At 44.3% G+C, this 22,298-nt stretch overlaps 1 protein-coding gene across 7 annotated transcripts in view; it reads right to left on the reverse strand.

The window, feature by feature from the left end:
- LOC310693432 (uncharacterized protein) overlaps window positions 1-22,250 on the reverse strand; it is a 126,667-nt gene extending 104,417 nt beyond the window's left edge. For 2 of the 7 annotated variants that reach the window (XR_014519166.1, XM_083475466.1), the window contains exons 1-2: window positions 22,160-22,238; window positions 19,731-19,832 (exon numbers count right to left, since the gene is read on the reverse strand). Coding sequence is in view for 1 of the 7 variants with exons in the window: in XM_083475466.1 (XP_083331592.1) it covers window positions 19,731-19,780 (50 nt within the window). In the remaining 6 variants the exon portion in view is untranslated. Of the gene's footprint in view, window positions 1-1,133; window positions 1,330-13,901; window positions 13,916-19,730; window positions 19,833-22,159 lie in introns of those variants that run through there. The other 5 variants (XR_014519165.1, XR_014519167.1, XR_014519164.1 and 2 more) reach the window with 5 other exon arrangements.
- Window positions 22,251-22,298: the final 48 nt, after the last annotated feature.

The raw sequence follows: 22,298 nt of genomic DNA on the forward strand, positions 1-22,298 counted from the left end.
AAAACTATAATAAATAATAAGGGGGACAGGGGGCAACCTTGTCTAGTCCCTTTATAAATATTAAAGTAATCTGTTGTGTTATTGTTTATCACCAGCTTTGCTTTCTGTTCCTTGTATATTGCTTCTATGCCTCTTCTAAATTTCCCCCCGATTCCCATCATCTCCAAAGTCTTCTTTAGGAAGTTCCAAGAAATATTGTCAAATGCCTTTTCGGCATCTAAGAAAACCAATGCAGCCTTTCTGTCTATATTCATATCCAAATATTCAATAATATCAATCAAATTCCTTACATTATCTCGTAATTGTCTCCCTGGGAGGAAGCCTGATTGGTCTTTGTGTATTTTGTTAATCAAAACCTTCTTTAATCTTTCCGCCATTATGTCTGCAAATAGTTTATAATCATTATTTAATAATGAAATTGGCCTGTAGTTCTTTACTTCCATAGTATTCACATCTTTTTTAGGAACTAATGTAACATAGGCTTCCTTCCAGGTATTAGGTATCTTTCCTTCTCTCAATATATTATTCATTACCTCTCCCAGCACTGGTGATATTTGGTTAGCTAGTATTTTGTAATATTTAGCCGAAAGGCCGTCAGGTCCCGGCGCCTTCCCAGCTTTCATCTTTCTTATAGCCTTTTCTATCTCTTCCTGTGTAATTGTCTGATCAAGTACCTCTTTTTCCTCTTCCATGATTTGTTCCAAATGATGTTTTTGCAGAAATTGGTCTATTTCTTGTTCTGTTTCCTCTCCTCTTTTATATAGATCCTTATAATATCTTTGAAATATTCTTTTTATTTCTTTTGGTTCTTCCACGATCTTATCTCCTTCTCTTATTTTACTAATCGTATTTTGTTTCTTTCTTTCTCTTAACTGCCACGCTAGATATTTCCCTATCTTATTTGCAGATTCAAAATTCTTTTGGTTCATCAACTTAATTTTCCACTCTATCTCTTGGTTAATTATTGTAGAGAATTTAGCTTGTAATATTTTTAAGTTCTGTTTTATACTCTCATCACTAGGATTAGCAGTTAATTTTCTTTCATTTTCCATGATCTGTGTTAGAATTTGCACTTTCTTTTTCTCTTTTTCCTTTTTTAGTTGGCTTTCTCTATTTATTAGTTTCTGTCTTACCGGCCCCTAGTCCCTGGGTCAGTTGTCTCTGCTGCATGGTCTTCCCTTTCCTTGTAGCAGTGGGTGGCACTGCTTTGCAGTGGTCTCTGGGTGGCCGTCTCTGTAGAGCAGTGCTTGAAGGATCCAGCTTGGTTCTGTGAAGCCTTCAATGTGAGGTTCCACAGGGGTCAATCTTATCCCCCATGCTGCTAGACATCTGAAATATGAAAGGGCTGAGTTAGGGTGTGTTCCATCATCAAGCTGGTGACACACAGCTATCTTCCTCCTCTACATCTGCATTTGTGGCAGTGGATGTTCTGGATTGTGTCTGGCTGTGGTAATGGACTGGATGAGAGCCAACAAACTGAAGCTCAATCCAGATAATACTGAGGTAGTGCTATGGGGCAGTGCTAGATGGATGGGACTCAACATGTTCTGGACGGGCTTGCATTGCCCTCAAAGGAGCTGGCATGCAGCTTGGAGGTACTTCTGTATTCTTTACTGTCACTGGAGGCACAAGTAGGTTCACTGGCAGTTTCAACTGCTGCCCCAGCTGCTACCCTATATAGACAGCTTGAGTTGCCGAACCTGTGGTAACCTCTAGGCTAGATTACTGCAATATGCTGTACACGGGGCTGCCTTTGAAGACAGGTCATACATTTAGTGCAGTGTAGACTGTGCAGAATTCAGAGGCCGTATTATTGTCTAGGACCAGAAGGTCGGGTGATATTGCACTGTTTCTGACCTGACTGCACTGGCTACTAATTAATCTCTGGGCTCAATCCAAAGTACTGACTTTGAACTTTAAAGCCCTTTATGGCTCAGGAGCATGAGATCTCAAGGACCACCTCTCTTTGAAAGCCCCCTTGCTGCTTTTGGAACTTCCAGTTTGGGGCACTTTAAAGAGCAGGACTGGGCTCTTTGCAAAAAGCTTTCAGACAGCTCCGTGCTGTGATTTGAAGTCCCAAGAATCGGGGCTTCAAAGCACAGCACATCTTACTAATGTCAGGTGATTGACAGGTGGGCTACCCCACCCACCTGTCAAATTTGTCACAACAGGAGGGGGAAGGAGATAATGATCGGTCCCAACCTTCAGAAAAGGTTCCCTACTCTTGCCTTCATGTTATGAAGCACAGCTGTTATCTTGCAAACCACACTGCCGGTGATGGAGTTGTTCTTCTTGCCATCTCTTTCACTATTTTATTACCTTTATGGATTTCAATGAATACCATTTATTCTTTTTGACAATTTCCATCCATGAACTGCTAAGCTAAACAGCTGTTTGAATACACTCCACATATATCATTTAAGAAATGTCACAACAGTACTCAAGAATTTGAAATGCCTTGTTGTCATCTATTCTGCCTCACTGACAGGCAGAAGCCAAAATTCAATCAGAATGCTGTTGTTTTCACAAGATATAAATGTTAAAGTCACTTTGATGTCCTTGATACCAGCATTTGTTAAAAAAATGGTGATCTGGAAATGCTAGTGCCCATTCTGCAACCCACCATAAAATCCATGAATTCACTTACAACTCATGCACTGAGCAGTGTGGGCTGTCAGGCCTGGAGTCCAATGCAGCGTCAGTTGGCAGTGAAGTTAACTCTTTCTTCAAGGACACAACATACAACTCAGCAACTATTCCCAGCAGGTCTTGCCCCTATAGAGCGGTTGCCTGGATTGAAGGTCCTTGCCTTCCACCCATCCTAAGGCTCCCTCTCCCGGATGTTTCCCAAGCAGTCTCAAACTGTGTTTGCCCACCTCTGACCTCTGTTCTGCCCTTCTCGTTCTCCTGCACGTTCTTGGAGACCGGGGGGGGGGGGGGAGCTTGTCGCAGCAGGAGATGGAGAGTCCCGGGATTCTTTAGCAGCCCCTTGACCCCACTCCTTTGCTTCAGCTTCAGAGTCTGAACTGTTCCCTTTCACAGGTTCCTCTGGCTCACAAAACTCTGTCGCCCCTTCAGTATCCAGCCCCTCCTCCCAATCTTCCCCCTCTAACCTCTTCAGTGTCCCACCACCAATCCCTGCCTTCTGATCCTTCCTCCTCTGGGATTTCCCTTGGGGGTTCCCCAGCTGACACCTTTCACCACTCCTCACCATCTAGCCAGTCCCTAACATGGACTCACAAAGTGGGTTGCTAGTGTCCGCTGCCGAGTATTTATGAGCAGAGCAAGGAGGATATGGAATTTTCTGCATGGTGCAAAAGTGCACATGCTGTATGGGTTGCAGACATCAAGGTGGTATCATCATGAGATTGCAAGTGATTTTGAACAAAATATTGGGGAGGGGGTGGAAATGGGAGAACGATTATATTATGAGAATGCACAAGGTGAGTTCCTATCATAGGCGCCGACTCCATGGGGCTTGAGGGGGCCCGAGCCCCCTCAAAAATTCGTTTGGGGGGGCTCAGCCCCCCCAATAATCTCGGGCGGCAGTGGGCGCGTCCGCGGCTTTTATAGGGCGCCCGGCGCGCACCAGCTCGATAACGGGCACCGGCGCGGCGGGGGGCGCCGGGGGAGGGGGGCGGCCGGCCTGTCTCCTTGGCAACCCCATTGAGCAGCGCCGGCTCCCCCGGGAGGGCCATCCCCCCGCGCCGCCGATCGCCAACACCGCCGACGCTGTGGCTGCCCGAGCCCGAGCCTGAGCCCGAGACCGAGCCCTACCCGGAGCCCGAGCCCGAGCCCAAGCCCAAGCCCGTCAGTCAGTCAGTCAGTCAGTCAGGAAGGAGAAATGGGGAGGGAGACGAGGGAGGAAAATTGCGCGCAGGGTGAAGAAAGGAGAAGGGCGAACGAGACGAGCTTCCAACCCAAAAAAGGGCTGGAAGACTGGGAGGATGAAGGATCGGGAAAGAAAGCGACGCCTTCCCCGCCCGCGACGTCGCCCGCTTGTCATTGGCAGCGCAGCGGGCGCCCAGAGGGGCTGGGCACCGGCGCAGGGCCGCTCCGCAGCCGTGGAGGACAGCTGCGCGGCTAGCAAGGTGCGCCGCGTAGAGCGCGGCCCTTGTGTGGCCCGGTGGCCAGGCAAGCTCGGGCGGGGACCCCCATGCAAATCTAAGACGGGAGGAGAGGGCAGAGCAAAGGGGGTCCCTTCCCCAACCTCCGGCTCTGAGTCTTCCCTGCGCCCCAGAAAAGCGAAAGGATTTTCTCTTCTTTTTTTTATAAATATTTTATTAAGTTTTCAAATACAAAGTTAGAAACATACACTGAAGAAAAAAGTAAAAGAACAAGAAAAAGAAAAAAAGAAAAAGAAGAAAAGAAAACCAACCATTCAACACATTTTTTATATAACTAACTGGACTTCCTCGCATCTCCCTTACCCTGCATTCTTTATAATAAAGATATCAGCAAATTATTACCTTGTTTCGTACCTTATTTTGTACTTTTCAAATACTATACCTCTAAATTTAACATACTTTTCATCAGTTACTTATATCTTAAATTAAACATAGTATTACCTTAGATTTTGACCTTTTCTTACTTAAAATATAATTTCCTGTTTCCCAAATCTAATTGCTGAAGCTATAGTTTCCGAATCGTGTAAATTTTTAACATTCATACAACTTATATTGTTTTTGTAAATAGTCTTTAATTTTTTTCCAGTCCTCTTCCGTTGTTTCTTCTCCCAAATCTCGGATTCTGCCAGTCATTTCAGCCAGTTCCATGTAGTCCATCAATTGCGTCTGCCACTCTTCCAGTGTGGGCAAATCTTGTGTCTTCCAATATTTTGCGATAAGTATTCTTGCTGCTGTAGTTGCATACATAAAGGAAGTTCTATCCTTCTTTAACACTTTCTGGCCAACAATGCCCAAGAGGAAGGCCTCTGGTTTCTTGGGAAAGGTATACTTAAATACCTTTTTTAACTCATTATAGATCATTTCCCAGAAGGCCTTCACTTTTGGACAAGTCCACCAGAGGTGAAAGAATGTCCCTTCAGCCTCCTTACATTTCCAACATTTATTATCAGACAGGTGATATATTTTTGCAAGCTTGACTGGGGTCATGTACCACCTATAAATCATTTTCATAATATTTTCCTTCAAGGCATTACATGCCGTGAATTTCATTCCGGTGGTCCATAACCTTTCCCAGTCCTCAAACATGATGTTATACCCAATATCCTGAGCCCATTTTATCATGGCTGATTTGACTGTCTCATCCTGAGTGATTTTCTCTTCAACCTGCCCTCCATCCTCTTGCGGAAAACTCTTTGCCTGCCCTGCCCGTATCTCGTTTTTGCTTTTTAATTCCACACACGCACCCTTCGGACTTCATGGCAATCGGGCGTGCGGGTGCGTTTCCTAAGAGAGTGAGGACCCCCGCCTCCTCCCCACCTGCTCCCTCGCCAGCCAGCTAGCCGCGCGCCCTAGCCAGAGACCCCCGGCCGTCCCCGTCACGCAATCGGCTGGATCTCCCTTCAGCAGGCTGTGCTCACAACTCGGCCCAGGGACCCCCAGCAGCGGATCTCCGGCTCAGCTGAAGAATCCGGCAACAAGCCCCCTCCTCCCCAATCGCTCCGCCGAAATACGCTCCAAACCCCCCCAGATAGGCCGCCGGCCGCCAAGTCTCGTGGCGCCCTGAGCGAGGGTCTCTCCCCAACACCGCCACCTCGAACTGCGTTCTCCCGGCTACCCGAGCGAACCAGCGGCAGGACCCCGGTATGGGCCCCCCCAATATTTTTTATAAGTCGGCGCCCCTGCTTCCTATGGTGATTCACTGGAGGCCACCAATGGTTCCTTGTAAGTGCTGCTGGATGGGCAAGAAACACAGCAAAGTGCCAGAGGTACAAAGACTGTTAGCTCAGCATTGTGGTCTTGCAGTGGCTGGTGGCACCCAGATGTGGGCCATGATTTAGCTTAAATGGAGCGGAGTTAGAGGCTGGGGTTTCCTTAGGAACCCCCTAACCATCATAATTCAAGCACTTTTAAACCCCTTGATGGATATTATTTTTTCCAGAAATAGGGAGGGTTAAAAAGAAAAAGAAAGAAATTGGGAGGGAGTTAACACTCTTGTTTCCTGAGCTCTGATAGAATTGCTGATCCACAATAGAGGAATGATCACCTCTGTAATAAAAGTATTTAGATTCAGAAGATTGCCCAAGGTCAGGGAATACCTGAAAACCCCAAAGTTTCCTAGCAAGCAGGCTGAAACAGCACATCCCAGTGTGCTATTTTTGTGAAAAATGTCACTCTCCTCCCTATAACCTTGACTGAAGCTTAAAATGAGTTGCAGCTTAATGGTGGAAGAGAAAGTATGGCTATAGAAAAGGAATCATGCTATATGAGTAAGAAAAAGAAACTAGACTCACGGCAGCTTTGGTTTCCACTAGCCCTTGACATCATATTTTACAATGACTACAGGAGCTATAAAGATTTCCAGGAAGGCCTCCCATCAATAGTCATCCTACTATTCACTGTGATTATCCAGCTGTAAAAATCACATCACCAGCAGATATTGTACCTAAGTCCAGGGAATACAATATAACACCTCAAGTTTCCAGAATCCCATAAATCTTGGTGGCCTCCACTGGCTGCAAGTGCAATGATGGTGAAAGATCATACCTTTGCACCACCATTACCAGTAACACAATAGAGCACATTTGCCACTCAAGATATCTGCCAAAATGCAGATCCAAAGAGAGACAATTTTGAAGCTATGAAATAAGCAAAACATAGCTTTGGGGGGGGGGGCAGGGAAACAGCTTATAATAATGGGAATGATAAATGTGATTTATCTTTCAGAAATAGCCATTTGTCTGGTGGGGAGGAATTGAAAGAGCAACCTCTGGGGAACTGGTGGGACGAAGAATGAAAATGTGCAATCAGTTTACAATGCTGTGCCCACAGCTGATGCCATAGAAAGGCCTGTGTGGATCTGGCCTTTTCGGGGATTTCCAGACCCCACCTTGAATTTGTAGCTTTCATTTAAAGAAAATGACATCTCTAGCCCTTTAATTTTTGAGAAATCTGAAAGCCATTATGGCTGTCTACTCTATCCAGTTAGTTGGTAAGAATAAATTGGGTCCTCCTGGTTTCCTAAGTTGCAACCAGTGAGTGCAAAAGGCATTGGGATGACTGATATGCGGTGCCACGGTTTCACAGGGACAGGAGCCATTTCCAGAGAAGGGCATAGCTGCCAGTTGTGTCAGGAAATGCACAAAACAATCTCTCCATTTCTTTTGGTGAGCCCTTTACCCAGAGAGAGAGAGAGACTGGCCTGTGAGCCTCTCCTTCACAATGGCCACCGTCATCTTTAAGGAGGCAATCTAGAACACAATCAGCATCCTTTCCTGTCAAGGCTGAGCTGGAGCAGTTGAGCCAGAGACACAAGAGAAGAAGACCAGGAAGTCAGGGTTAAGGAAACAAGCCAGAAGGAGGCAGGGCAAGAAACTCAAAGAGCCGTCAAGACTGTTGGTTCTCAGGGTGTCTCAGACCAAGTGGGAAGTCCTCTTCTTGCCTTGTCTTGGTGAGTGGAGCAATTTCACAGCTGATGTTCCAAGCGGCAGTCATGAGCCAGCTGTTCTAGAGACTTCTCCTCTTTTAGAAAGTGCTTGCTTCCTTTCCACTCAATGGCAACCCCACTTGTGTGGCTGCAGCTGAGGGCCTGTATTTGCATTCTCCCCTCATTGCACCAGGGATGCGGTCCTTGGTGCAGCCTTTGGTTGTTCATAGCTTTGGGATAAGCCACACATCTGCAGCAATGTCTTCCTCTCCTAGGCCTGTTTCAGTACCTGGCATATCCACCCATGGGGCGCCCTGGCTAGCGCTTTTAGACTATGAAGCGATAGACCTTTCAGATTCTCAGTTGCTCTAGAATAATGGACCACTATGCTGCTTTGGGGGTTGGTGTGAAATGTCAGCTTACACCATCTAGGAAGCTAGCCCAATATCTGAAAGGAGAAGAAAATGATACTTTGCATTCCTCCACAGAAAATTAAGGATCACTTTCAAAAAGTAATAAATGTGAAATTCAATTTCCAGAATTTAATCCCATCAGAGATTTTCATAACACTATCTTTAGCAACCAAGGCAGCACATAGGGAAAACTGTATTGTAAAACTTTGCTGAAATGAGTGAGAACAAAGTTTTGGGAACAAATATTTTCCAACAAAATCTGGTCATTATCATAGCTTTAATTCCAGAAACGTAATTTTGTTTTACAAATGATCATATGCATTCCAGAGATCCATTCTAATTTTGCAGCCTAGTAGGAAAAAGAGACCATTATCTTGATCCCAGGAGTTTGCTGATACAAGTAGACATTTGCTATGGCGATTGTAAAGAATCACACATCGATCATATATACTAACCCTCTTTTGACTGCCACACCAATTACTTATTTGTAAAAGTGTATATCCTGCAAAGTGATCTTAGGATGAATCAAAATGACAAAAATACACAATAAGATACACCTTAAGGTAACGTTACCAGATTCCCCCCCCCCCAATGAATCCGGGGACACTTTTCAACTTCAATGGATTTTGTCAGAGGACTGATTTGTAAATCCGGGGACTGTCCCCAGGAAACGGGGACGTCTGGTAACCTTACCTTAAGGTCAATTAAAAATCTTAAATCCAGCAAGACAATATATGATTCACTCCAAATACCATATTTTTCGTCCCATAGGACGCTCCGTCCCATAGGACGCACCTAGTTTTTTTGGGGGGGAAATAAAGGGGAAAAAATTTCCTTTATTTCCCCCCCCCCAAAAAAAAGCAGGTCGGGGAAACTGAACCAGGTCGAGGAACAGCGGGATGGCGGCGCTGCGCCTCCCTGCTGTCCCCCGAGCTTGTGGGGCTGGCCAATGTCTGCCCGGAGCGAGGGGCGCTCTGCTTCAGGGCGCCCTGCCCGCCGGGCGGCAGGCTGCTATCCGCAGCGTGGGGAGCCCTGTGGGGAACTCCTGCTGGGCTCCCCACGCTGTAGATGTCTGTCCGACGCGCGGGGTGCTCTGCTTCAGGGACCTCCCGCAGGGCTGCCTAGGCTGCGGATGTGTTCCCGAAGCGCTGGGCGCTCTGCTTTCAGGGCGCCCGACGCTCCGGGAAGCAGGCTGCTATCCACAGCCTAGACAGCCCTGCGGGACCTCCCACAGGGCTGCCTAGGCTGCGGATGTGTTCCCGAAGCGCCGGGAGCTCTGCTTTCAGCGTGCCCGGCGCTCCAGGAAGCAAGCTACTATCCGCAGCCTAGACAGCCCTGCGGGAACTCCCGCAGGGCTGCCTAGGCTGCGGGTGTCTTCCTGAAGCCTGGAGAGCGAGCTTCAGCGAAAGCCTGCATTCGCCCCATAGGACGCACACACATTTCCCCTTCATTTTTGGAGGGGGAAAAGTGCGTCCTATAGGGCGAAAAATACGGTATTCCTTTCTAAGACAAACTAGATGGCTACAGATGGAAGAAGAGGAAGTTTTCAGCAGGCCCTGGAAACTAATTAATGTCAGCTCCAGCCATACCTCGCGGCGGAGGACATATTCCAGAACCCAAGTGCTACCACTAAAAAGGCCCTATCCAAACCCCAGCTCCACACAATTAACTTGGCAATGGGATTACAACAAGGTCCACTCAGGCTGATCTTGAATAACAGGCAGGACAATACAAAAGGAGGTGTATCTTCAGATAACTGGGTCCGAAGTCATTTAGGGCTTTTCACGCAAACACTAAAACAGAGAACTGGAATCTACACCGCCATGCAAACAGACCATTTTCTGTTAAACCTTCCAAAATATTGTAAAATTATCCATCAGTCAGCAGACAGTGTCTTCCTATTTCTTCATGTTACCAGCACAAATTTTCCTGCATAGAAGGCCATTTTTCTTTGGAGTTTAAATTGTTGCAAACTATAAAAAAAAAACCTGAACAGTGAAAGCCTCTATTAAAGTATTAAATATAATAGCGATTGGAATTAAACACTCTTCTCATGAAAGCTTTAGAATTTTTATGATAGCCCATAAGCAATATCCAAGCTATTATGGAGTTGGAGGTATTCCTATCAGAATTATGATGCTGCAGAATTTACAGTGCTGCATTTTAAAGGTCAGGGAGCCTCAGTTGGTTTAAAATTCACATGGCATTTTGATTTGAATGAAACCATGGACCCAGCATCTAAGAACCCATCTCTAAGTCAGAGTTAGGCAACTTATTTTATTTTCAAGTGCTTATTTTTGGCTGCATGCCAAGAAGAGGTAGATCATCTAAAATTATATAACCATATTGCCTGCTTCTTGGGAGAAAAGCGATGACAAACCTAGACAGCATCTTAAAAACAGAGACATCACCTTGCCAACCATACAGTTAAAGCTATGGTTTTCCCAGTGGTTATGTATGGAAGTGAAAGCTGGACCATAAAGAAGGCTGATCGCCGAAGAATTGATGCTTTTGAATTCTGGTGCTGGAGGAGACTCTTAGAGTCCCATGGACTTCAAGAAGATCAAACCGATCCATTCTGAAGGAAATCAGCCCTGAGTGCTCACTGGAAGGACAGATCATGAAGCTGAGGCTCCAGTACTTTGGCCACCTCATGAGAAGAGAAGACTCCCTGGAAAAGACGCTGATGTTGGGAAAGATTGAGGGTACAAGAAGAAGGGGACGACAGAGGACGAGGTGGTTGGACAGTGTTCTCAAAGCTACAAACATGAGTCTGACAAAACTGCCTGCACCAGATTAATCCATTTTGCATTACTTTCTATGGGAAAGTGTGCCTTGGTTTTGGAATGTTTTGGTTTTGGAACGGACTTCCGGAACAGATTAAGTTTGAGAACCAAGGTGCCACTGTATATGTAAAAAAAGATAAGTGTCCGTAACTATACCCAGATTTGTATACAGTGGTACCTCGGGTTACAGACGCTTCAGGTTACAGACTCTGCTAAGGCAGAAATAGTACCTTGGGTTAAGAACTTTTGCTTCAGTATCGGGAGGCCCCATTAGCTTCAGGTTAAGAACAGTTTCAGGTTAAAAACGGACCTCCAGAATGAATTAAGTTCTTAACCTGAGGTACCACTGTACTCAGTTTCTTGTGGGAGTTTTTACTAATATTTCATTGTGAGAAGACAGTTGGGCATTTTCCCTAAACCATTCCATTTCCTCAGATATTATGTATTGGTAGCAAGGGATGAGAAAAGAGTATGGGAATGTTAAGTAATTAAGATTTGTTAATCTTAACACTTATGCCATTATTGGACTTCTGGGATGCTATCTGCCAAATGTCTTTATAAACCTGCTAAACAGGCCAAATTTACTCTTTCGTAGCAATACAATTCTTAGTTTAACCTGGCACTGAAATACTGTTTGGCTTAGATCCTAAGGTAAATTAGCAGAAGTCCATAGGAGGAAAATTTCCTGTTCCTCCTCCACAGTACGGCCGCTTGCACCTCACAAAAAGCCTCTTCATGAATGCAGGATGGGGTAGCCTTATAGACTTCCTTAAACAGGGGCTTGTGTGAGCATTGGAACAAAAGCTAGACACAGAGAGAGAGAGACGAGGGTAGATGTTTTGATTGATCTTGTGGCCCTAAAATGCTGATTCTACATTATTCACTGCAAAATCTGTCAGGGATTAAATATATTAGAGATTGGCATACTATGAATAATACCAGATTAGCCTTCGATCAAAAATGTCAGAGTAAACATCCCTGGGCCACCAAAATATTATCCATCACTTTCAAAAAGAGTAGACTTCAAATCTTTTCATTTTTAACATTACTCACCCTAACATGCTTCTATGTAGTTAAAAACCAAAGTCGCACATTTAAGCTATTAACAATAATAAGCTACTACAGATTATTTATTTTTATCGACACATTAAGTATAACAAGACTGGGAAGGAAAGGTTAAGATGTCTGAAGTTGGACTGTACCACTGCAGAATGTAGGTGGGGAATAACATATTGGAATGTTTTCCCATGTGAAACTCTGAGCAATCATAAACTTAAAATAGGATCCTGGGTGAGTCCTGTCTGCTGCGCTAGTCTACTTACACCTTTTTAATTTGCTTTTTTAAAAAAATTATTTAATCGTTTTTTTGATACAGACATCAACCACAAAAGACACATACAACAAAAACCATAATAACAATAACGCAATTTGACAATTCAGATTTGAATACACTGATATACCTATGACTACACCTTTTTTTAACAATATTGTCCTCCCCTTACTTCCCACCACTATCCGCTTTATCGCTTAAATATTAGTTCCAGATTTCTTCACATTTATACATTCTTATTTTCCGTCGACATGCAATTCGTTCGTATGTAGCTAATCTGTCCATATTATCAATCCATCTTTTTTAATTTGTGGGAAATCATCAAGAAAGTGATTGCCCCACTCTAGCTGGAATGGTACGGTCCATTCTATCACCAGCATGAGAAAGATCAAACCAACACTCCCCATTTGGTTATGAAGGGGAATGGCATCTTCAGGCGATGATAATGGCTGGCTGTTACCATGGTCAAGTGTCCCTTGCTCAAGGGTCCCCAGATGTGAGTGGAAGGAGAATGGTGACATCCACACCTTTCGAATGGAAGCGAGATAGTGTAGCTGCTGCTCTTTTGAGGAGGTTTGGAGCCACCTTCAGTCAAAGAGTGTTTCAGTGCAACGGCTATTTTTTTCTGCTGCTGCAAATGTGGGTGTGCATCTGCCACAAGTTTCAGTGGCAGTCAGTAATTCACACCACAAAAGCGGCAGAAAGAGTGTGTGAAAGAGTCTTTTTATGTGAGTGCAATTTTCCTGTTTATCATTTTTCAAGATGAAAAATAGGCATCTATTTGGCATGATTCCAGAGCAATGGTCTTTAAATCATAATTACCCCCAAATTTTATAGAAAACATTATTGCTATTTTGTACAGCAAAGCTGCACATCACTAAGTAATTGGCAACAGATGTGGTCGGGTTATTTTCTTTCAAATCTGGTAAAAGATACTTTTTTAAAAAAGGAATTAATCCACTTCTAAAAGAAGCCTCCTTATCCACAATACTTAACAAAGCTACAGCTTTTCTCCTTAAACTTGTACATGGAGGATATATTTTTCTTTTGTGGCACTAATTGTCAATCAGTGTGGTGCAGCTCCGCCTCTTCCAACTGGCATTCGTTCTCTCTTAGACATAATGGATGGTCTGCCTGGGGGTCAGAGCTGAAATGCAAACACCTGCATTCTGATTCAGTGGATATCTATTGAGGGATACATTTGCCATTCTATCCAGTTGCTGGTGGGAAAGGAGAAGCTGTAGAAAGGGTAGTGTAATGCAATAGCAGGCACTAATTAATTTATCCCCCAAAGAGGGCCGCATTTGGGGTGAATTTTTTAGAGGAGCACTCAAAGCCATAAAAATGTCCATGGCAAATTTCTCTCCATGTATCACTACACTGAAGCAAAGCTATGTGGGCTTCCCAGAAGCATCTGCTTGGCCACCGTGAGAAACTGGGGGCTGGACCAGATGCTGATCCATCAGGGGTCTTCTAAACCTGCAACCTAAGAAGTGGGCTTCAAAGTAAGGTATGTCCCATTGGATGGAGCCAGTCTGCTTATGTAGCAGCTTTTGATCCATTGGACAGTGTTGGTACAATACACACACACACACACACACACACACACACACTCCTGGATGCCAAGATCCAATTTGGGGGCAAGTGCTCTTTATTGGGAGAACTCCAGCTGAGATTTAAAGTCACAAAATATGTTGCAAAGTAAAGTGTGGAAATATAGGCCTTTACAATATGCCCTTCCAAGGAAGTTCCAAAATTTCCTTCCTCCCCCAGCGTAGGAAAAGACTACACATTTGGTAATTTAAAAATTGGTTTACTTACAAACTATTCAAAGGTCCAGTTCATATGCTTTTCCACACATCAGTCAGAAAAGTTGCACAGGCAGTAAAACATAGCTTAATTACAAAGTGATAACAGAGTATTGGTATAGGAACTCAAGAGTGGCTGGTGAGAGCCTCAAACCTTTTCACATGCTGAGCTTCTCAGGTAGGATAGAGAGGTTTGATTACCTATTTCTTCCCAAGGTAAGGAGAAGTGACATAGCTAAGCCTAGTAGCACAGCTTATTACCCCTTATTGCCCCTTCATGCCTTAATTAGAATGTTGGTTATATGAGGCTGGTTATCCCATGGACAGCTCCTTTAACCTAAGAGTGTGGACATCGCTTCCTTTTCCACTGCAGCCCCCTAAATTCTTGCCTCCAATTTGTTCCAGAGGTTCAAATATACCTCAGGAAGCTGTAGAGCATATCAGAGGAAATCTCCTCCCTTCCTATCAGAGGCATCTGCTGGAAATGGGACAGCGGTACTGCATCTCTCCTACCCACTATGTTCAGGGGGGCTTAATCCTAGATAAGAATGCATAGAACAGCAACGTCAAAGTCTACTACAGCACAATTGTATGCATGCATACTCAGAGGAAAGTCTCTTTGTGTTCAGTGTGATTACCTCCCATTTAAGTATGCATATGATTGCAACCTTAATGTGCATTTGCGGATAGTGTTTGTACTTTTTTTAAAAAGAGCCTTATGAGATCAATGAGTTTTTAATCAAACTGAAGGTGCATCTATCTCCTCAAGGGAGGTGCAGCTTTAAGTCTAACAATTTACCCATTTCCCCTTACAAAGACATTTGAGGTGCATTGGGATTTGTTTATTAAATTGCAATTGGACCACATTGTCTTGGCCGGCTGCATTTCTCATTTAAAAATATCATAGGCCAGGTTCTAAGTTGCCGACAGAAACCGGAGTGACTTTGTGTCCTGCCTGTTCTTGAAAGAGAAAAGGGGGGAGGGGCACTTGGATCAATTGTCCATAGTGGTGTGTTGCCCCAGGAGCTGCGTTAATTCTTGTGTCAGGTGACTCACAAGTTTAGGCCTAAGGAATTTGTAGGCTAGTCAGAAGATGGAGTGGTAACCAATGACTTCAAGGTTATGAATGCAACGCACTTCCCCAACCCCCCAAGACACAAATAGGTTCTACTAAAATTATCTAATTAAAACAAACTCTCAGTCTTTCAAAGCCCATAATTTAACAATCTAAGCTACCTACATTTTGCTTTTCCCTGAAACCTGCAATACAAAGGGAAGGTGGGAGAATCCTGCAGAGGCAAGTTCATTTCCCCCCCAGGCAAGACTCTCCTAAGCTTAAGACTCTCCTAAGCTATATTGCAAAGCTTGGTCGGCAGTCCCAGACTTTGGGGGGACTTCAGAGAGAAAGCGATCAAAGTGAAGGAATTACTTCCTTCATTTCTACCTGCCTGCTGAAGTGTTGAAGAGTCTTACCTGAATCCCAGCCAGATGGAGAATCTATCACATTCCACGCACCATGTAACATTTGAATGCTCATTTGAGATACCGGTAATTCTGTTAACTCATGAAAATGCATGCAGTTGCCTACTGGAAAATGTGCAAAAGGAGGAAGAGGGAAAGCAAGAGCTCTCTCAAACTGAAAGGCGCTCAGCCACAATTTCTGCCAGATCTTGCTGGTTAGTGGCCAGGTGTCAAATGATATATCCTAAATACCACAGGGGTCATCCTTCCAGGTGTAGGTGCTGAGTTACCCAAAGAGGTGGTATTTCTAAAGCCCCATGTTTATCCTGTTGACTACAGCCATCAAACAAAGGCTGTTTATTTATATTAATACTTGTGTTAGATGATGAAAAATTGCAACAAAAAACTATGGAGGGGGAAATAAAGGGAAAGGGAAAGGGACCCCTGACCATTAGGTCCAGTCGTGGCCGACTCTGGGGTTGCGGTGCTCATCTCGCTTTACTGGCCAAGGGAGCTGGCGTACAGCTTCCAGGTAATGTGGCCAGCATGACTAAGCCGCTTCTGGCGAACCAGAGCAGCGCATGGAAACACCATTTACCTTCCCGCCGGAGCGGTACCTATTTATCTACTTGCACTTTGAGGTGCTTTCAAACTGCTAGGTTGGCAGGAGCAGGGACCGGGCAACGGGAGCTGTGCTTATTCAAGGCTGCTAACTTTGCACCCCCAACTTGTGCTCTTTCACCTCAGCTCAATCTGCTGACAATTGCAGGTGATAATTCTACACCAGTGTGGTGAAGTGGTTAAGAGCGGTAGACTCGTAATCTGGGGAACCGGGTTCGTGTCTCTGCTCCTCCACCTGCAGCTGCTGGGTGACCTTGGGCCAGTCACACTTCTCTGAAGTCTCTCAGCCCCACTCACCTCACAGAGTGTTTGTTGTGGGGGAGGAAGGGAAAGGAGAATGTTAGCCGCTTTGAGACTCCTTTTTTTTATTAAAAGAACTGGCAGATGTGATCTCAGAACCACTGGCAGTCATCTTTGAGAATTCCTGGAGAACAGGCGAAGTCCCGGCAGACTGGAGGAGGGCAAATGTTGTCCCTATTTTCAAAAAGGGGAAAAGAGAGGACCCAAATAATTACCTCCCAGTCAGTCTGACATCAATACCAGGGAAGATTCTGGAGCAGATCATTAAGCAAACAGTCTGTGAGCACCTAGAAAGGAATGCTGTGATCACCAATAGTCAGCATGGATTTCTGAAAAATAAGTCATGTCAGACTAACCTGATCTCGTTTTTTGACAGAATTACAAGCCTGTAGATGAAGGGAACTGGTAGATGAAGGGATGTAGCCTACCTTGATTTCAGCAAGGCATTTGACAAGGTGCCCCATGATATTCTTGTAAAGAAGCTGGTAAAATGCGGTCTTGACTATGCTACCACTCAGTGGATTTGTAACTGGCTGACTGACCGAACCCAAAGGGTGCTCATCAATGGTTCCTCTTCATCCTGGAGAAGAGTGACTAGTGGGGTGCCACAGGGTTCTGTCTTGGGCCCGGTCTTATTCAACATCTTTATCAACGACTTGGATATGGACTCAAGGGCATCCTAATTTGCAGATGACACCAAACTGGGAGGGGTGGCTAACACCGCAGAGGACAGGATCACACTTCAAAACGACCTTGACAGATTAGAGAACTGGGCCAAAACAAACAAGATGAATTTTAACAGGGAGAAATGTAAAGTATTGCACTTGGGCAAAAAAAAAAAATGAGAGGCACAAATACAAGATGGGGGACACCTGGCTTGAGAGCAGTACATGTGAAAAGGATCTAGGAGTCTTGGTTGACCACAAACTTGACATGAGCCAACAGTGTGACGCGACAGCTAAAAAAGCCAATGCAATTCTGGGCTGCATCAATAGGAGTATAGCATCTAGATCAAGGGAAGTAATAGTGCCACTGTATTCTGCTCTGGTCAGACCACACCTGGAGTACTGTGTCCAGTTCTGGGCACCACAATTCAAGAAGGACACTGACAAACTGGAACGTGTCCAGAGGAGGGCAACCAAAATGGTCAAAGGCCTGGAAACGATGCCTTATGAGGAACGGCTAAGGGAGCTGGGCATGTTTAGCCTGGAGAAGAGGAGGTTAAGGGGTGATATGATAGCCATGTTCAAATATATAAAAGGATGTCACATAGAGGAGGGAGAAAGGTTGTTTTCTGCTGCTCCAGAGAAGCGGACACGGAGCAATGGATCCAAACTACAAGAAAGAAGATTCCACCTAAACATTAGGAAGAACTTCCTGACAGTAAGAGCTGTTCGACAGTGGAATTTGCTGCCAAGGAGTGTGGTGGAGTCTCCTTCTTTGGAGGTCTTTAAGCAGAGGCCTGACAACCATATGTCAGGAGTGCTCTGATGGTGTTTCCTGCTTGGCAGGGGGTTGGACTCGATGGCCCTTGTGGTCTCTTCCAACTCTATGATTCTATGATTCTATGAAAACAAGCTGCTATTAAGGGCATGAGAGCAGGCCTGGATAGTTAGTTGGCAATCTGATCTGTGTCCCAAACTGTATACCAGGAAAACTCCAAGATGGCCAGCATGTTTGCATTCTGTTCTCTGCAACTAGGAAAAAAGGAACAGCCGTGGGGAGGGAGATGAGTGGAGGTGACCATACTACTAGCTGCATGTTGAACAGCTTCTTCATTATTTGCTGCTGACCCATCTCAGCATTTTCCTCGTAGTCACATAGGCTAGAAGGGCTTTTGAAATATGTTTTGAACTCCTTGATGGTGCTTTGCTCTAATGACCAGGATGACATGGACCTCGAGTAAATTGTTTCTGGCACAATCAATACAATGTTCTCTGTGTTCTGCAGCATATTTGCAAGTATGCTGTCTCAGCGTAGCTTTTTTTATATATTTTTAAAGTTATTCATTTATTCCCTTTGCTGACTTTGGGCGTATAATAAAACACTCCAGTAATCATCCTTTACTGAGCTTCCTTTCTTGGAGACCTACCAAACTGATTTTGCAAAATAACTAAATCATCCTCTATTGCATATTATCAAAATGTCCATCGTGGGTGGGTGTGGGGGGGTGTTCAATGCACCTCTGTGCGCTTTGCACAGAGAGAGGCAATTTACATGCCTATGAGGCTGCCATCTTGCTGAAGCTAAGCAGGTCCAGGTGGTCTGATCAGTGCCTGGATAGGTGACCACTATATGGTTTCCATGATTGAATAAAGGTGAGATATAAGTGTAAGATAATAAATAAAACATATACACGTACAGGACTGGATCCAGAGGGCAGCAAGTGTGGAGTTCAAAATATGCTCAAGAGTAGCAAAACCCCACTACTCCAGCAGTAATGCAGCCAAGGAGCTCAGAAGCACCATGGGAGAATTTTTGGCCCGTCTTCCAGGCTAAGGGGACTCATGGGGGACACATTCCCAAAGGACTCCCCAAAACCTGAAACCACAGGACTTCCCTCTGTTGGGTTAATGTCACTTAACCCAACAAGGACAAGCCTGTGTGCAGTGGGTGGGTTTTGCTTCCACTGTGATGGTCTCCCAAAGCAGAGGTGCATCAAGGTCCCCTGTCTCCAGCATCATAGAGCTGTCCAATCAGCATGGAAACTGCACTTTTTAGCCTCTGAGAAGTTGCCTTCTCACAATTTGTGCTGATAAGAGCCAATGAGAGTGAAAGGAGGTGAGTCAGCCGCTTCGGTTTGGCTCTAGGGTAATCCTGGAGAAGGCAGAGGGGGAGAAACAGGGAGGAAGAGTTGTTTTGTATGTGCCAAAGCTAAGCATTTAGGAACGGTGAAAACACAGGTTGCTTCTGCTTTAAGAGAACATTCTGTTACGTATAATAGAGCTTTAAGGAAAATACAATGTAAGTGACCGCAAAAGATATTGAAGCACCAGCAATCATTTGCCCATGAATGTGCACAGACAATAGATCTAGCTGAAAGACGCTGCATTGAGATCTGCATTGATCATTGCAATGCAATGCATCTATTGTTATCATCATCATCATCTTATGATATTGCATAATGTATAATCTTAGAAGGTTGTACCAATCAGGGGAAGGGAGAAGGCGGAGGTTAGAATCCTCTTCTTCTCTGTTCTAGCTGCCACCCCTAGACAGAGAAGAAATGAGAAGTGCTTCTCTGGTTAAACTCCAAAAGCTCTGATAAGAACTTAGGAGGCAAAGGGCACCAAAAACTTTTCACAGTTCTGCCCTAATGAGAGAAAGCTGCCTTCTCTCACTACCAGCAGTACACAAAGCTCTTGACTATTACCTATGTGCCCCTTGAATGGCAACATCATGCTGTTAAACACCTGACTTTGTTTTTAACATCAATGTAAATATGGATAACGATACTTACTCAGTTCTGCAGAGGTTAAGACACTCCATTTTCATGTCAAAACGAAACATTTCTTCCTTAGAATAATTAAGGGTTCCCACCAAGTGATAGTAACACACTTATCTGTATTTACAAAAACATGGCATTTTAAAGGCAATTGCACTGAATAGCTAAAAGTATAATAAATCTTCCTTTGCTCAGGTATTCTCCACATGCACAAATTACACATTTATCAGTATCTGCCAACATATAACTGTGGTCAGTTACACACACACACACACACACACACACACACACACACACACACACCGTATAAATGCCAAGTGAAACACTGATTTGGATTTAAGGGCATGATTGCTCACTTTGAGGGCATGATTGCTCACTCACTGATTTTAGTCACTGTTTATTTTGTTATCTGGTTATTCATTTTGCCATGCATATGCCATCCCATAAGATAAACTTCACTGGAGAACATACAATAAATAATTTTTAAAATGCAAATTCAAAAACTACTGTATGGAATATTGTTGGTTCACTCTGCATTTAGACACCCAATATGATTACCACATTTTTCTAATGGTTCTTGAGATCAAGAGAAAAAATTTTCATCTGTGTTTGAATACAGCTCGATGTCATTTTGAATAAAGGTGATGGATTGAAGCTTTCAAAACTCCACTGATTTTAACCATGATTTCAAAATTTCACTGTTTTTTTTCTGGTTTGGGGAATTTTTGAGCAATGCTGGGAATGAGCAACACTGCTCCTAAAACATAAAACTACATCATCAAAAAGTACACAGATATAAGAAAACAAAACTTACCACACTCTAGCCATGATGTAGTCTAACAACTTTATATTCATAGTGATTATATTATTCAACTACAGTGGTACCTCTGGTTGCAAATGGGATCCGTTCTGGAGGCCAGTTCGCAACATGAAAAGAGCGCAACCCACAGTGGCGTGTCTGCGCACACGCGGGTTGCGATTTGCCACTTCTGCGCATGACATCATTTTGCACGTCTGCGCATGCGTGAGCGGCAAAACCCGGAAGTAACCCTTTCCAGTACTTCCGGGTTGCCCTGGGACGTAACCTGAAAGAATGTAACGTGAAGCCGACGTAACATGAGGAATGACTGTACCTAATATGGAAGATTGCAATCCAAAAGAAGAATGGCTCATCAGGTGTTCTGAGGCTGAGATTTAACTGATTGAGATGATGGGGTTTTGAGATTAAAGCAGAGTTAAAGCTGTCAAAGACAGTAAGTTTTGTCATTAGCTGTCAAAATATTCTTACAATAATTTTACAAGTTTTTCTGTGTAGTAGAGAATCCCTTATAAATGTAAATTAAGATACCCTCTGTTCTCGAGCAGAAATATCCAAGACTATTTTTGTTGCTCTAAAATTTGCTTTATTTATGGATTCTCATGCAAAGCACAGAGCCAGGCATCATCCCTAACTGTTCGCCATGTTGGCTGAGACAAATGAGAGCTGGAATCCAGTAGCATCTGGAAGCCTACAGGTTCCTCACCCTGCAATTGTGAAAGCAGTTGGGCATTCACACTAGTTTCCCATAAATTCTTCAAGGTTGCATACGCAGTTTCAGCTAATGCTTCCTCTGCCTCTGTTCAAACTGTAAACTGTTTTCTTCCCATTTTTCTGTCCTCTCTCCTCAGTTGAAATGATTTCACATGTGTCATGGAAAGGTTGGGGGCTGCCCCTCCAGCGGACATCACCCTCCCCCCGACTACCAAAATAAACACAATCACTCCTGCAAATGTCCCCACAAAACACTTCATCACACAGTTTTTTCCTATCTCTATTCAAAAGGGCCTCTGCTGCACATTACCAAATGTAACAATTCATTGATAAATGTATCTATGTACTGGCTCAATGGGAAAATGTTAGAAAGTCATATAAAATCACTCCAGTGTCCAATTTGCACCTTCCAACTTTGTTCTGTTCAGGAAGGAAATGGCTACAAAGGGGGGAGCCTGGGACATGAGCAGGGGCAGCCACAATCCCAGAAGCCCGAGACCAGTAATCAGCAGCTTCCTTGCCTGGGTGATAATCTCTGGCATCCTGGCCCCTGAGTGCCAGACAGGTAGCCACTCCAGAAACAATAGTAAACCTAACCTCAGTTTATTAGGATCTTGGTCAAGACAAAGGGGTGTGATTAACTTGACCAGAGAACAGGGACATGTACATACTGTGGTACTTCTGGATATGAGCGGGATCCGTTCCGGAGCCCCATTTGCATCCTGAGTAGAACGTAACACGCGACTACACGAGTGTGCATGCATGGGTTGTGTTTTGAGCGCATTTTGAGCGCATACGCAAGCGGTGAAACCCAGAAGTAACGCGTTCCATTACTTCCAGGTCACCATGGAACGTAACCTGAAAACGCTCAACCTGAAGCATATTCAACCCAAGGTATGACTGTACTACTCACCTCTTACTTAATGGGTGTGAAGTGGAGGTCAAGGGAAGGATGAAGGCAAACCTAATGTTCAGATTTTTGCCAGGAAACCCTTTCCAGATTATGACATAGCTGTGATGTACTTATGATGTATGTATGATGCTTCACTAAG

The sequence above is a fragment of the Podarcis liolepis genome (assembly GCF_965112155.1).
Source record: "Podarcis liolepis genome assembly, chromosome: 1".
Taxonomy (NCBI): Eukaryota; Metazoa; Chordata; class Lepidosauria; order Squamata; family Lacertidae; genus Podarcis; species Podarcis liolepis.